This window comes from Schistocerca serialis, chromosome 3 (assembly GCF_023864345.2).
Source record: "Schistocerca serialis cubense isolate TAMUIC-IGC-003099 chromosome 3, iqSchSeri2.2, whole genome shotgun sequence".
Lineage (NCBI taxonomy): Eukaryota > Metazoa > Arthropoda > Insecta > Orthoptera > Acrididae > Schistocerca > Schistocerca serialis.
Window position 1 is genome coordinate 570765321 of NC_064640.1, and position 16926 is coordinate 570782246.

At 36.6% G+C, this 16926-nt stretch overlaps 1 protein-coding gene across 1 annotated transcript in view; it reads right to left on the reverse strand.

Moving 5' to 3' along the window:
• The window catches only part of LOC126470462 (microtubule-associated protein futsch-like), a 525429-nt gene that overhangs the window by 294980 nt on the left and 213523 nt on the right, over positions 1-16926 (reverse strand). Inside the window, exons 11-12 of the mRNA XM_050098320.1 lie at positions 15376-15462; positions 5824-5916 (exon numbers count right to left, since the gene is read on the reverse strand). Of these exons, the coding sequence (XP_049954277.1) occupies positions 5824-5916; positions 15376-15462 (180 nt within the window). The remainder of the gene's footprint in view (positions 1-5823; positions 5917-15375; positions 15463-16926) is intronic.

Below are 16926 nucleotides of genomic sequence, written 5' to 3' on the forward strand. Positions count from 1 at the left end.
TCGCTGCCCATTTCTCCAAGTTCTTGATAGCCAGCCAAGGCTGATGAGATGTGGCTGCAAAACTGGATTAAAGGTAAAAATAGAGAATTCATCCACAAACAAAGAAAACTCAACAGGGCCCTTTACTGTGGGTGAGATAGAATTAGTAGGAACAACACAAAAATAAACACTTTCCTTAAAGGCACCATTCTTCTGACTATGTATTTAAAACAGCATCAATCAATTTCAAAAGAACCACAGTAAAAAGAACACACACTCACAGAATCCACAGCTTAGTGAGCTAATACATGATACAGCAAATGCAATACCATTTGCCTTCTCTAGATTAGAGAATACATCTACACGGTGTAACGTATGTAGAAAATAAGTGTAGAAACATTTCCAGTTGTCTACGGTGGTTTTGTGTAGAATACATCTACACGGTGTAGCATACCTGTTCAGAATTTATACAGGCTGAGTGTTGAACATCCACTAAACATCCTTTCCTACACAACAGCTAACAGAAGTACTGTAACATCAACTCTGAGAGCTTCAGGAGTCTTCCCCGATTCAGAAGTCAATCAGGATAGCTTTCTCAATGAGTCAGAATACTGTCCTGTTGCTTGAAAGGTTCCAGAGGATTCAGTTGCAACAGCATGTGACAGTGAACATTGTTAAAACCAGGAACTGCATTCTCCACTACATACATTATTACGAAGTATAACGGCTTTCTCTTTTGCACAGTTTCCTGGCAGCATTGAAATTTTGGTCTTGTCTAATACTAGATGTCATAATGTCAAAATACTCTGCCACTGTCTGGCTCAAACAGATGCTTACAACTCATTTTTTCTGTGCACCATTTAAATATGCAACAGGAAAGAGGGAAATGTTAGTGGTACATGAACAACACTTCATCACACACTGTAAAGTGGCCTGTGGATTAGTTGTAGATATTGATGTTAATGTAGTGGACTGGTGATACAGAACAGCACCCACCTCCGAAAGTAAGACCTAGTAAACTACGATGCACATGTTTCACTTCCACGCAAAAAGGTCATATATATACTATACTGCGTTGCAAAAGAAGGAATGTGCTAACAAACTGAACAGGACAGGGGAAGCAGCACAGCACAACATTGTGGAGCCTTCAAAACTTGGAATGGCCAGTGGTATCATGCAGATGTTGGAGTGGTACTGAAAAGTTTCCCCCTCTCCTGGTCTACAAATACCTAAAAATCAGACTTTTTTCTCTCTCTACTTCACCAAGGAAACATTTAATCATTCTTATGTTACCCTTAGCATTTAAATAAAGTGTAAGGTGGCAAAGGGTGTTATCACAATAACTAAAAACAATATGTAACAATTGTAAGTCTAGAATAAATACAATATGTGTAAGAGGATAGATTATTGTTGACCACAGGAGGCCGCATGCAGCCAACAGACATTTAAAATGTGGCAGAAAATGATAAGCTTCACTTTCAGACGAAGTTCATCTTAACATACAACAAAAGCATATTTCCTCGGAGGCTATAAAGACCTCATTAGTCACTTTTCAAACTAAAACAAGCTGATCAGGCTGTAATATTTAAATAGGACATGGAATGATATGGCTGTGATGTCATTCAACCAATGCCACAGATCATGGAGCTGCAGTAGTGTGTGTATGGATCTTGTACTGTAGAAGAGTTGGTGCTGTTTACTTTAGTTTGGAGTATATCTACATCTACATCTATGTAGGTACTCTGCAAGCCACTGTACAGTGCATGGCAGAGGGTACCCTGTACCACTATGAATCATTTCCTTTCCGGTTCCACTCACAAACAGAGCACGGGAGAAGCGAGTGTCTATATGCCTCCATATGAGTTCTAATTTCTCGTACCTTATCTTTGTTGTCCATATGCACAATGTATCGGCCACAGTAGAATCGTTCTGCAGTCGGCTTCAAATGCTGGATCTCTAAATTTTCTCAGTAGTGTTTCTCAACAAGAAGGTTACCTTCCCTCTAGGGATTCTTATTTGAGTTTCTGAAGCATCTCTGTAACACTTGTGTGTTGTTCGATCCTACCGGTAACAAATCTAGCAGCCCGCCTCTGAACTGCTTCGATGTCTTCCTTCAATCCAACACGGTACGGACGCCAAATACCCAAGTAGTACTCAAGAATAGGTCACACCAGAGGCCTATATGCGGTCTCCTTTACAGATGAATCACCCTTTCCTAAAATTCTCCCAACAAACCAAAGTCGGCCATTCATCTTCGCTACCACAGTTGTCACATGCTCGTTACATCTCATATCGCTTTGTAACATTATGCCCAGATATTTAAATGACTTGAATGTGTCAAGAGGGACACTAGAAATAATGTATCTGAACATAACAGGTTTGATCTTCCTATTCATCTGCATTAACTTACATTTTTCCACATTTAGGGATACCTGCCATTCATCACAGCAACTGGAAATTTTGTCTAAGTCTTCTCGTATCTTCCAACAGTCACTCAACTTTGACACCTTACTGTACACCATGGCATCATCAGCAGAAAACCACAGATTGCTGCCCACCAGGTCTGCCACATCATTTATGTATATACATATGTAAATGGATAACAACAGCAGTTCTATCACACTTCCTTGGGGCACTCCTGATGAATACCCTTGTATCTGACGAACACTCGCCATTGAGGAAAACATAATGGGTTCTATTATTTAAGAAGTCTTCGAGCCACTCACATATCTGTGAACTTATTCCATATGCTCATACCTTCGTTAACAGCCTGCAAAGGGACACCACATCAAATGTTTTCAACAAATCTAGAAATATGGAATCTACCTATTGCCCTTCATCCATTGTTCATAGTATATCATGTGAGAAAAGGGCAAGCTGAGTTTTGCAAGAGCGATGTTTTCTGAAACCATGCCGATTTGTGGACATAAGCTTCTCAGTCTCAAAAAAATTTATTATATTCAAATTGAGAATATGTTCTAGGATTGTGCGAGGTCTGCAGCTTGTCTAATTTTAGTACTAGTACTTTTCTGTTAAAGATGTTTTTGTGTTTGAATTTCTATTGCCTCTCTTTACATTCTAGCATAGTAATGACTGGAACTTGAGAGACCTACAGTACGAGGAATAGAATTTGGTGATTCAGGAATAGAATTTCGTGATTCTCTAGTCTCAGTGTGTGATCTGCTACTGCTAATTTAACAGTGTTGCCAAGACAACAATTTCTCACATTTCTTAAGCCAGGCATTGATGAAAAAATTTCTCACATTTCTTAAGCCAGGCATTGATGCTTCTTTTAAATGTTCCCATGTGTGCTTAACCACATGTACAAGAAATTTTGTACACTCCTGCAGTGGCAAGTGGTGTTCAAATATCCATGCACTTTTCATGTCGGTCTAATCACAATGTCAATATAGCACTATACTGACGTGATCTGTGCTGTATTTATGAATGGGAGTGCAACTTCTCCTTGCTCTCTCTCTCTCTCTCTCTCTCTCTCTCTCTCTCTCTCTCACTCACTCACTCACTCACTCGCTCGCTCGCTCACTCACTCCACCACCTTTTCTTTTTTACAATAGAATCTCCAAAACTTTTAGCATGTGGTACTGACTGTTGTTAATGTGTTTCTTAAATGATTGATCTCGTCCTGCTCCAAGTATTGACACGTACAGATTTATTTAGCCCATACCACCTATGTCTTAATTACTTCATTTTTCTTTTGGGATGGTGATTGGAATTTCTATGAAGTGGACTTTTAGATTGTCTGCCCTTAAGCTCCAAAAGTTTTTCAAAGTACCTGAACACCCAAAAATGAAATCTGACATTCTTATTCTCTTTCTATTGTGAACTTTACATTAGACTTAATACTATTCAGAAAATATAGAAATTCCAAGAGTTGTTTCCTCCACAAGACCATATAATGAAAGTGTCATCAACATACCAAAACCAACAACTGGGTTTCTTCTTGGCTATCCAAAGAGGGCTAATTCTTCCAATTTTACCATACAGAAATTTGCAACAAATGCACTGAGTGGATCCTCATGGCCATAATATCAATTTTCTTCTATAATTTGTCCTCACACTGAAAGTAAGTTGATGTGAGACAATATGTAAGGTGATTTGTCATATTCTTCATGAAAATACATTCCGTGTGTGACTTTACTTCATTCAGAACTACCACGGTAAACAGTGATACAACATCAAAAGTGGCCAAACTACCACTTGGACTCAATGTGAAGAATTTTAATTTTCTGATAAAGCAATTATAATCCTTAATATTAGAGACGGTTTTTGTATAAATTGCTGTAGGTGAGTTGTCAAATGTTTGGCAATTCCACAGGTTGAGTAATCAGTTGTACGAACAACAGGTCTTCATGAAATGCCCCAGTTGTGAAATTTTGGCAAATCACACAGTCTCAGTGGCAATGTTTTTCATTTGATGATGCACAGATTTAAAACACTACATTAATGTAACACATGCAAGATATCAAAGGAATTCCTTCAGCCTGACCAGATGCCCCTGCATCAGTGACTGTACATATGTAATTGAGTTGATGGTGGACACTGCAGACACTTGATGATACGAATGGAATTTTATGGAAATGTTTCTTATCACTTTCCCAGTAAATTACTTTTTGCTGTTGATGATGTAAATTTACACTGTAACTGCACAAATCCATTCAACTTGAGAATTTCACCATCCTTTCAAGACTTTGGCAATAACAGTACTTGAACTGATACCATACTTCACTGGTGAAAGCTACGCCCTCTGTCTTCCATCTGGTGCGTCAGCCCATTCACATGTAGCAAAAAATGATTTGTATCAGTTTTAATTTAAACTCTTCTCAACTATTCCAGATTCATAATCTGACTTCCAGTTGCATCAAACTGAACTGTTCCACAAGTCAGATGTGGCAGTTTAGGATGATATTACAAACTTCCGATTTCGACAGCAACTGGTTTGATACTGGAAATCTTACACTTTGAGTTCTAAATATTATAATTTGTCTGCAATTACTTATTGGATTTCTTAGAGTTAAACATTGTAGAATTCATCTCTAAGAGATCTATGACATAAGGTGTAAAAATTATTGTAGAACCATTTGGACAAGTGAAATTGGCACCAATGTCTTAAAGAAGTTCTGACAGACTCTGCTGAGTCTAGATAGATAGTATCACCCTGTATATTGTAGAAAAGTATATACCTTTACTGACCATCTGAAAACCATGAAGTCATTTCTGTTTACTTGAATTATTTGTGTGTTCATTCACTCTGCAGGCCAGTATTACATTGACAGTGCTCAAAAAAGCCAAACACAGATACCACTGCTGAGGTTTCCAATGTTGCATGAAGGAAGGGACCATTGCTTAGCTCCTCCCCTGTCCATCCTCTGGTGACCCGAGCGCAGGGCAGAGCTAATTTCTCCACTCCCCATATCAAGCACAATATTGTAATCCTCAGTCACAGCAAAATCCACTACCTAACTGGATGAGCAATGTTCCTCTAGTGACTGACTAGAGCTCCATATTATCTTTCTTGACACTATTACTTCAGTCCAACTGTATTCGTGACCTAAAGTGTTCGTAACTAACCAAATCACGAAGTCCCCAGAGATAAATTCACACACATTTATCATTTCCACCCCCAAAAAATTACACTCTATGCCTGTCTTTCATGTCTGTGTGTCTTAAAATTCTATGCCTTAAGGTAATAATATTGTAAGAAATCAGTGAAACCTGTTCTTTATTCCAAAATCTACATAAGTTATCAGTCTTGAAAACTATGAAATTTGTACTAAAATTGTTGCAATTTCATGTTACTTATACATTAAAAATGTGAATACTTACATGCTTTTTTCTTTCATATATAACTTCAAGCTCATCTGAATCTTCTTCAGTGCCACCATTGCGGATATCATCAGGTGTTGGGTTACTGGGGTGCTGAAAGAATAAAACATTACATTATACACAAAAAATTAACAAAGTATGGCGAGTTGTGGGCTGATTCTTCACAAGTGTTTACTCAGTCATATGGAACTTAAGAGCGTGCACACAGGAGAGGGAGATGGTGTTACAGTCATGTTTGAATAGGCAAGAGTGCCTAAAATACTAGGACATAATGAATTGTGGAATTCATGACCAATAATTACAGTTCAGAAACAGGAAGCAAAATACAGAATCAAGAGAGTCTATCAAAAGCCCAGTTACTGCTGTGACATCAACTTCAGGATTATAAATATGCAGGTTAATAAATAAATAGTTTACATCAATTGAAGTATCAAGTTGTTGGGTTATTTGGTAGTACTTGAATACAAAATGAATTAATATATGCTGAGTAATCGGACTTTCTACTCTTTTAAGACAGTTACAACTTCTATTGCACTAAAGGATCACGTCTGTTCCTGTATATAATAAATGGTTCAAATGCCTCTGAACACTATGGGACTTAACATCTGAGGTCATCAGTCCCCTAGATTTAGAACTACTTAAACCTAACTAACCTAAGGACATCACACACACACATGTCCGAAGCAGGATTCAAACCTGCGACCGTAGCAGTAGCGCGGTTCCGGACTAAAGCGCCTAGAACTGCTTGGCCACAATGGCCAGCTCCTGTATATAATAACCAACATTAACAATGTGAAAGATGATCGATATTAATAATATTGTTAATTTTTGCTGGATTTTTTGTTGTACTAGTCATTTCGCATTCAGAAGCATAACTGCATATATTTATGGGAAGTCTGGTTAGCCAATATTTTCTAAAAATTCGCAATGGGTCTAGTTTTGTAGTAAACAAATTTTGCCATTTTTCTAAGTACACAAAACAAATGTAAGTTAAAGCCTGTAAACCAAATATACATAGGGGTGAGGAAAATAATGTTAAAATCATGCTATCAGAAAATTTGGTTTTCCTGACTAGTCACTGCAGAAGTCTATTGTGTGTGTCAACTGTTTGTAGTCATTACATTTTTGCACATAATTTAGTATTGTACACTATATTTTAGTCTCTCAAGTGCAAACAGCCCTAACATCAACAAAATGGAGTAGTCAACAGTGGCTGATACACAGCCTATTTCTAGTGTATTCTTCTGCTGCATTTCTTAGAAAACACTGTCACATTAACAAACCAATGGGAAAATTACCAAGGGTTATTATGACAATCAAATTTCAAGGTCAGGCAGAATCAGTTACGAGAAATTGATTTCCTATGAAATCAGTGACAGCAAAGGACTTGGAAGAGCAGTTGAATGGAATGGACAGTGTCTTGAAAGGAGGATATAAGATGAACATCAACAAAAGCAAAACAAGGATAATGGAATGTAGTCTAATTAAGTCGGGTGATGCTGAGGGAATTAGATTAGGAAATGAGGCACTTAAAGTAGTAAAGGAGTTTTGCTATTTGGGGAGCAAAATAACTGATGATGGTCGAAGTAGAGAGGATATAAAATGTAGGCTGGCAATGGCAAGGAAAGCGTTTCTGAAGAAGAGAAATTTGTTAACATCCAGTATTGATTTAAGTGTCAGGAAGTCATTTCTGAAAGTATTCGTATGGAGTGTAGCCATGTATGGAAGTGAAACATGGACGATAAATAGTTTGGACAAGAAGAGAATAGAAGCTTTCGAAATGTGGTGCTACAGAAGAATGCTGAAGATTAGATGGGTAGATCACATAACTAATGAGGAAGTATTGAATAGGATTGGGGAGAAGAGAAGTTTGTGGCACAACTTGACCAGAAGAAGGGATCGGTTGGTAGGACATGTTCTGAGGCATCAAGGGATCACCAATTTAGTATTGGAGGGCAGCGTGGAGGGTAAAAATCGTAGAGGGAGACCAAGAGATGAATACACTAAGCAGATTCAGAAGGATGTAGGTTGCAGTAGGTACTGGGAGATAAAAAAGCTTGCACAGGATAGAGTAGCATGGAGAGCTGCATCAAACCAGTCTCAGGACTGAAGACCACAACAACAACAACAACATGAAATGTAACATGAACCAACAAGATAAAATACATGTGAGAGCTATTTCCAAAAGCTCCTTTCCATCTTTCTTACAAAATCTACACACTCTAATGCCGAGCTTTATGGCGTACATGCCTCATAAACGGGAAGTATGCTCTACAGTAAAACGAAAGGTAAATAGTAAATGTTTCAACACATTGTATATATCAGCTCTTGAACAAACAATACTACGTTCCTACCAATTCAAGGGAGTATCCAGCGCAAGTTAGGGGATTGCAGCTGCACCCTCCGTGGATTTTCTTTTTATCTTTCACAAGGGTACCTTTTGTTGCTTCCATCTGGAAATCATCCCTTACTATCACTTTACCACTTGCAAAAGTTAACCAGCATCATCCTTCTTAGTTTCAATGCTTAAAAGTTTAAGTAGTAATCTGAATTTCAATTATTTGTGACATTCTTGTATTATTTTTTCCAACATACAGTTTAACAATAATGGTGAGAGTTGGCAGCCCTATGTCAGGCAAGACGTGTGAGTTTTTGCAATATCATAAAGATAAGTTATTTGGGTTTCAATAAAAGTTAGTTTAGTACATATTACTCATTAAATACACTACAGCTCATTAATCTCAATACACCCAACAAATGACATCTAGATCCCTGTAGATAAGGTCTAAGGAAGAAAAGCAATAGTAAAACAGTTGTACACATGTCACGATTTTTGTTCGTGGCCATTGAGATACGACAGATACAATAGTATCCAATAAACAATGTAGTGTACATAAGTGTTATGTACCTATCTGATATGTTTGTTTACCTACTTGCCAACAGACGTCGCATTTGGTGCACCTGTGTTGTTCCCTGCAGTGATGTGATGTCCGCAGTGAACAGCAAGCACTGCTACGATACATAACATGTGGTTCCTCCACGTCAGTTCCTTCCCAACATTGACGTGTGCACATCGCTAGTATGGCTCCACAAGTGGAGATATCCACAGAAAAACATGCTGCAATTGTAGCACTTAGCCAAGCAGGTTTATCTATTCGCCAAATTGTGAAACATTGTAGTGTGTCTATAAGGGGAGGGTAATACGCCCTTCACCGCCAAAAGACAACAGATAGCAATAAGGACATAACACAACCAGAACGACCTCATAAAGCAACTAAGTGTGATGATAAATATATCAGAATTACCAGTAAGAGCAACAGATTCAAAACAGTGCCACAAATTTGTGCATAATTGGTAGAAATGAACATGGCAACAATATCTGTTGCAACAGTAAAAAGGAGATTGATGGAAGCCAGCTTGAAAAGATGTGTCACAGCAAGTAAAACCCTTCTAAGGCCCATAAATAAACAGAAGAGACTTGAAAGGGCTAGACAACATCGTAATTGGACACCGGAAGAGTGGACAAAGGTGTTATTCACCAATGAATCAAAGTTTGAGAGTTTTGGAACCAGAAGGAGAATATTTGTTCGCCAACTTGTATCAAAAAGGGTAGCCAGCAGTGTATTCCACCTACAGTTAAACACGGTGGAGGTTCTAGTGTGGTTTGCGGATGTTTTGCCAGAGATAGAGTTGGTGATAGTGTGAAAATAGAAGGCTGTATGGATCAGATGCAGTACCACTGCATACTTCAGTATCATGCAATACGAAGTGGACTGCACGTAATAGGGAAAGGGTTCACCTTACAACAGGATGATGACCCAAAACATTGGTCGGCATACTGTACGAAATACAAAGCATTAAAGGAAAAACAGAAAGTACTGAATGATATGGTAGGGCTGTCCTAAAGCCCCGATTGTAATCCCATTGAAATGGTCTTGGATGAAGTGGACAGACATATCAGGAAAGTTAATATATCCAGCAATGAACATCTCTGGAATATTGTTAAGGATGTGTGGAATCATATAGATTCACAATACCTACAAAAACTGATTGACCGCATGCTCTGAGTTTGTGAGGCAGTCATTAAATCCAAAGAATGATACTTTGATGAAAGTAAAATATAATGACTGAGATTGTGTTATATATGTGGAAGTTAATATAATTATATTTTGCGAGAAAAAACGTTCGATTTGAGTTGTAAATCTGAAATACCAGGGTGTATTGAAATTAATGAGCGGTATTGTATGTATATTAGTGTGGGTTTTTAGCTTCCTATTAAAAGCATCAATTTTCTCTCTGTTTTATTCCAGAAAATGTGAAAATATCTTTAGGTTGGAGTCATATTTTTGTTTATGTTTTGGTGCAATTAACTTAGAGAATCTCATTTCATTGTTCTTTTTTTCTTTCCAGCAATTTGAGTAGAGCATAACAATCCATTACTAAGTTCATATCTCCAGAAATTTGTGTAAATGTTAAGTTGTTTGATTTAGAAACATATGCACTAGTAGAATGAGATTTCCACTCTGCAGCAGAATGTGCGCTGATATGAAACTTCCTGGCAGATTAAAACTGTGTGCTGGACCGAGACTCGAACTAGGGACCTTTGCCTTTCACGGGCCAGTGCTCTACCAACTGAGCTACCCAAGCATGACTCACGCCCCGTCCTCACAGCTTTACTTCTGCCAGTATCTCATCTCCTACCTAGTCTCCTGCACTAGTAGTTTGTTTACATAACACTCTACTGTGATGAAGTTAATTAACAGATACTGAAGTTAAGTACTGAGTTCTTGTTGTAGGCAGAAATAATTAACTTTTTATGTTATATCATACATCTGAAGTACAAAACTGTGGGCCTAATATTTGCGGCTCGCAAATAATGAAACTTATTGTAGCTTAAAGTGTGTTCAGTGAATTAATTATACTTTTAAGTATGTAATCTGTGCTGCAATATGTGATAAATGTGTATGTTGCCTGAGGATAGTCATCATCACACAAAGCATGAATCTTGCGGTTACATGTGTCAGGCAGGTACCTTTTTTAGGTTAAAATCAGGATTCAGGCATCCTGTTTTGAAAGAAGTCAGAACAACAGAAGAGCTCCGCAAATGCTTATTAATACACAGAAAAGTAAAGTTAGCCCATTTCATCAAAATGTTACAGGGCTGAGAAGTAAGATAGAAGAGCTTCTTGTCTGTTTGGAAAACTGAGAGAGCTCTGACAAGATAGATATCCTGTGCTTATGTGAGCACCACATAATAACAGGATGAGATAAGTTACACAGAAAAGATTACAACTAGCAGCTTACTCAGGCAGAATTAATATGGGAAAATGAAGATTTATTGCATAAATTAAGACAGAACACAAGTTCAAAAACTTTAAGAACCATAGATTTTATACCCATCAGCACTCAGATGTATGTACTTGGGAATTAATACTGAAAAATAGTTAACTTTTAATTTTAGCTGTATATTATTCCCCAACAATGAGATTTTGAACTGTTTATAAGGAATTTGGTTTCCTTACTAGGCTATCTGTAAGACACCAACAAGCGGTTAATAGTCTGTGGTGGCTTCAATGTAGATTTCCTAAGTATTTTGATAGAAAAAATTATCTGGAAACTTTATTTTGATCTCAGTAATTAACTTTGCAACAAGGATGGATAAAGACGGTAGGGCATTAGCTAATAATGTTTTCTTTAGTGAAGCTCAAAGCAAAACAATACCTATTTACCCAGTAACAACAGCTCTTTATGATCACTATGCACAGCTACTTAGGATAAATAACTTAGTGTCTTACAGTATGGATACTCCTTAGTGAAAATCAGTTTGAATAATTGGACACCAGGACAAATGTTTTTCAAATTAATTTACAAGAGATGACTTGGGATGATATTTATAGTGAAATGAATGCAAACACTTTAAATTTAATCTATTGCATGAGACATTCATATCATTATTTGAAACCAACTTTCTGCATAAACTAATAGAAAGGAAATTAAACAGCCATGTAAATAACCAGGGATCATTAGAGGGATTAAAGTATTTTGTGAAAGGGAAAGGGAAATGTATCTAGTGGCAAGAACAAGCAGAGACCCTGCAGTAGTTGCACACTACAAAAAATTACTTGGAATTACTAAGAAAGGTTATCAGAAGGTCAAGTAACATGCACATTATGTCAGTAATCATCAATTTCAACAACAGATTTAAGGCTATAGTGGATGTAGTGAAATGAGGGATGGGACAACTTGCCACAGGACAAGATAACATCACTATTGAACTGAATGGAAGGGCTATAAATGGTAAGTCACAAACAGCAAATATCTTTAATAATTATTTCCTAAATACAGTAGAAAGTAGAGGACCAAACAGTTCAAAGAAAAAAATCACAGCAGTATGTTAAAAAAGCAACTGTCATTAAATTCAATCATATGAATATATCACCAACTTTTCCTTTTGAAATTAGGAAAATTACATATTCTCTCAAAAATAAAAGCTAACTGGTTTTGATTGTGCTTCCAATAGAGTACTGAAGCTTTGTTCTCATACAGTAAGCCCACTCTGATCTGAAATATGTAATGTATCACCAACTCAAGGAATTTTTCCAGAGTTACTGAAATATGCCATTGTGAGGTGTAGGAGAGAGATGTCAATAACTACTGACCCATTTCACTGCTGACATCATTTTCCAAATTTTCTGAGAAGACTATGTATTCTAGAATAGTATCTCACCTTAGCAGCAAATAATATCATCACCATATTAGAGTTTGGATTTCAAAGAGCTCTACTGGGAATACCACTTACATGTTCACTCACCTAATTTTACAGTTATTAAATAGTAAAATAGTGCCAGTTGTTATTTTCTATGGCCTTTCCGAGGCACTTGCTGTGTGAATCGAAGTATTCCCATAGAGAAATTTAAGTTTCATGAGCTTGATGGTATAGCCAACCAATAGAAAATATCACATCCAACCAAAAGAATGCAGAAAACTGTACCTAGTAATACAACCAATGTAGTCTGTGGACATTATTCTGACTGGGGATAGATGACATATGGGGTTCACCAAGGCTCAATCTTAGATCCACTATTGTCCCTCATCTATGTAAACAAACTTCCACCTACCACACAACGAGCAGAATTAGTTCTCTTTGAAGATGACACTAGTACTGCAATCTATCAAAGCATACATACAGAAACAGAAGAAATGGCAAATAATGTTCTAAAAATATCATTGACTGGTTTTCTGCAAATAGTCTCACTCTCAATTTTATAAAGACACAACATACTCAGTATAACACATGATGAGAAAATAATACATAAGGTGGAAACTTCAAACTGGAAAAAAGTACATTTTGGAACTCCTAAAACAACTCAGTTCACCCGCATTGGCACTGCAAATCCTGACAAATCGGTACACTGACATATTTTGCAAATTTTCATTCAGTAATGTCACATGGACTACTGTTTTAGAGTATCTCATCTTTAGAAAAGGAAGTCTTCACAGGTCATAAATGTGCTGCAAGAATAATGTGTGATGCTCACCCATGAGCATCTTGCAAACATCTGTTTAAGGAGTTGGGCATCCTGACAATAGTGTACATAACGGCAACACCAGAAGGAAAATTGACATTGATTATTCCACATTAAGGTTGTCTTTAGAAAGAAAAAAAAAAGAGTGCACACTGCTGCAACTAAAATTTTTGATCACTTAGCCAGTGATATAAAATGAAACTACTAGCAAAAACTCTAAGAGATTACAACCAACCATGACTGCTTGTGTATGTTACATCTGCAATATCTGTCAATTTACCACGTCAGTGATTCATACACCCACTTAGGATTGTTGCCACTAGACAAGTTACATGGTTACCACATGCTATGTCTAGTTCTTCACCTCGCTGTACACGCACCTCAGTATCTCACATCAGAGATCAGGTATTTCATGACAACCACAACATAAGGCCTCACGTGCCATATTTATCCAATTATAAAATGAAGTTTTTTCCTAAATTTGTCATTGAAAAAATACAGGATCATCTTATATTTGGAGAAGAAACTATTTATGGTGATGCTAATACTTTTATGTTATTTGATGGAGTATCAAGGAATTGTCTTACAGTCACGTGCAGATATATTTTGAAGAATTCAGAAGGGCAAGTGAGACTCACATTCGAGAAAACTCAAGTTTTCCCAATACACTGGAACACTCTATACAGCACCAACATTGCTTGAATGATGTGTGACATACGAGAGAAACTACCAATTGGTCTGTTTAAAATTTGACGGTTTTGTGAAACACATTGTCAGAAACAGCACTAAATTGTATCATCTTAAAAATCTTGTTGTATTTGAACAGCTCTGCAATGAAACTGCTCACCCTTGTATGGATACTGTTTACAAACATTAATGCTGCTTTGTAAATGAAGGTAACATTCAAAAGCGGAAGTGATGTTCTTTTAAAAAAAATGTTAGTTGATTCTGAACCCAGATCAATATTTTAGTTGATTATGAGAGACTGTAATGATTTACTAAATGGGTTACAAATGAGAAATTCAGTCACTGTTCACGTATTACAATACTGGGTACAAACATTACCAGATTTTAGTCAGCTTTAGAACATGATAATGACATTCCGATGAAACAAAAAGGAAAATTAATCCCGAATGAAGTCTTTAATAAACAAAATAAATCATATTAAACTGACTGTAACTGTTATTGCAAAAATAAATTACAGCGGCAAGGTCCGTTGCAGAGACAGTACCAAAAGACATCAGCAGATCACAAGAAGAGTAAAAGTTTGAGACTTGGACTGAATTGTGATTGTGATCTTTTATTTATGTATTAGTTCCTGTTGTTACATATGATTTGCACCCTATATAATATTGCTGTTTGTGTTTCACAGTTGCTCAAGCACAGCACCATGGAAGGCTTGGATGGATAACAGTGGTATCAGCTTGGCTGAGAACTAGATGAATATGGGGAGGGGGGTAGTAAGCAGGCAGAAAATTATGTCATGTTGCCAACCAAAGGAATCTGTACCACATACTTTGGCTTTTTAGGAAAGTCTGCCATGTTTAAACTGCAGTTTCCCTGAAGTGACCATCCATACAACACCTATTGCAGTCAGACAAAGCATAGGTTGACAGAACTCTTCTGTGATGCATCCAAATATCTTTTTCGTATTTCAGTTGACTCACCACCACTTGATTTCCACCAATTAGGGTCACTTCAGGAATTGATCAAAGAATAGTGACTCCAAGACAATTATTGTGTGGCACAGCGTGTGTGTAACTAGCTGCATACATCTTTTTTTATAATTTTTACAAAAGAGAATACAAGACACTTTCCATTTGATTGCACAAATGCCTAAAAAAATGGAGCTATTATTTTCCAAAATATTATTTTCTTTTGTTTCATTCTTTAATCTTACATCTTAATAAACAAAATCCAATGAAGATCCATCTACATTTGAAATACCTTGCACACAGCAATTAATGAGCTGGTATGCTAATTAACATTATATATCACATGGAAATTTGACACATCAAGCACTTACCCTTTCCTCTACATCCCCATTAAAACCATCTTTTTTCTCTTGCTTCATAGTACACTTTTCATGTCCAACGGAAATGCTGACAGAGACCTGAAACATAAAAATTATAAATTGAATTTTATCAACAGCTGCTATCCTGAAAGCAAACCTACACTTCTGAGATCACTGACAAAGCTTGCACAATTACTCAAGTTGTATTGGAAATATACCTAATAAAATATAATTAACAGAAGAGTCACTTCAGAGGTCACAGAAGCTATCAGGACACAACTCAGAACAATTCTGAAATAGCTGCCTATGTGAACCAACATAGTAGCTGATGATGATGATGATGATGATGATGATGATGATGATGATGATGTCTGTCTCTGTAACTATTTAAGACTTCACTAGCATTTAAAAAGGGAATTTAAGTAAAAGGACATGTATAAATTAATATCAGTACCAGCATGACACTAAATGGAAGTAATAAAATAAATTTATGTCTAATATTCTCTAGATTATATATATTTAACTGATTGTACTGTACTGTGTCTTTTAATTAGGTATTGATATTTAGATTATCTTAGTGTGATTCTGATAATGGTGTTTATTTTGTAAGTAGAATAGAAGTATGGTACTTCAGTGATAATAACTGTCAATTTACAATGCAAACAATTATTCCAAATGTACACTGACTCACGTTGTTACTTAACAACATTTTATACATTTCACGAACAATCTGATAATTTTGCAAAAATTTTAACATTTAAATCAGGATTGGTTGAGATATGACTTAGTTTTGATGAAGATGCTTTGGGACATTTTTATTTTGATTTTGCATTGAGAAGTATAATTTTGTGTATTATAATAGTTTTGTTTGATTGAAAGTCGAGGAAATGATCTTTTTTACCCATTGTTGTGCTACATGGTTTCATCAGATTCAGTATAATTCACAGACAAAAAAAAGGGTGGGAGTGGAGCAGGGTGATGAAAATTCTGCCAGTCCCCACTCCCTCTCACACACACGTACACATGCACACACAAATGAATATGAATTTATTTATAATTTTCATACTGCATAACTGTTTAGTTAAGAATTATTACCATATTGGCTGTTCTCTGGTGAAACTAATTTTACATATATGGTATATAATTCCCAAATGAAATTCCTCTGAAAAGAAATGTGATACTGGAAACATGAACCAAGTTGACATTCAACCTATTTTATTTCATGATGCTGATGTGATTTTATTTTAAAAGATTTGCTGATATATTTTACTGTACTGTGTATGCAGATATGGTGACAAGATCCAGATACACAAGTTGCACTTTTATCCATTCTACAGAGAGAACTCTGCATCTGTAATTGTTATGCCCATACCTACTATGGTGGTGTTGCATTCTTATTAGGAGCAGAGCTACATGCCATCCTTTTGACACTTCTATGTGTATCATAACATGCCTTAAGCATACAATGTAATTCCAGAATGAGATTTTCACTCTGCAGCGGAGTGGGCGCTGATATGAAACTTCCTGGCAGATTAAAACTGTGTGCCTGACCGAGACTCGAAC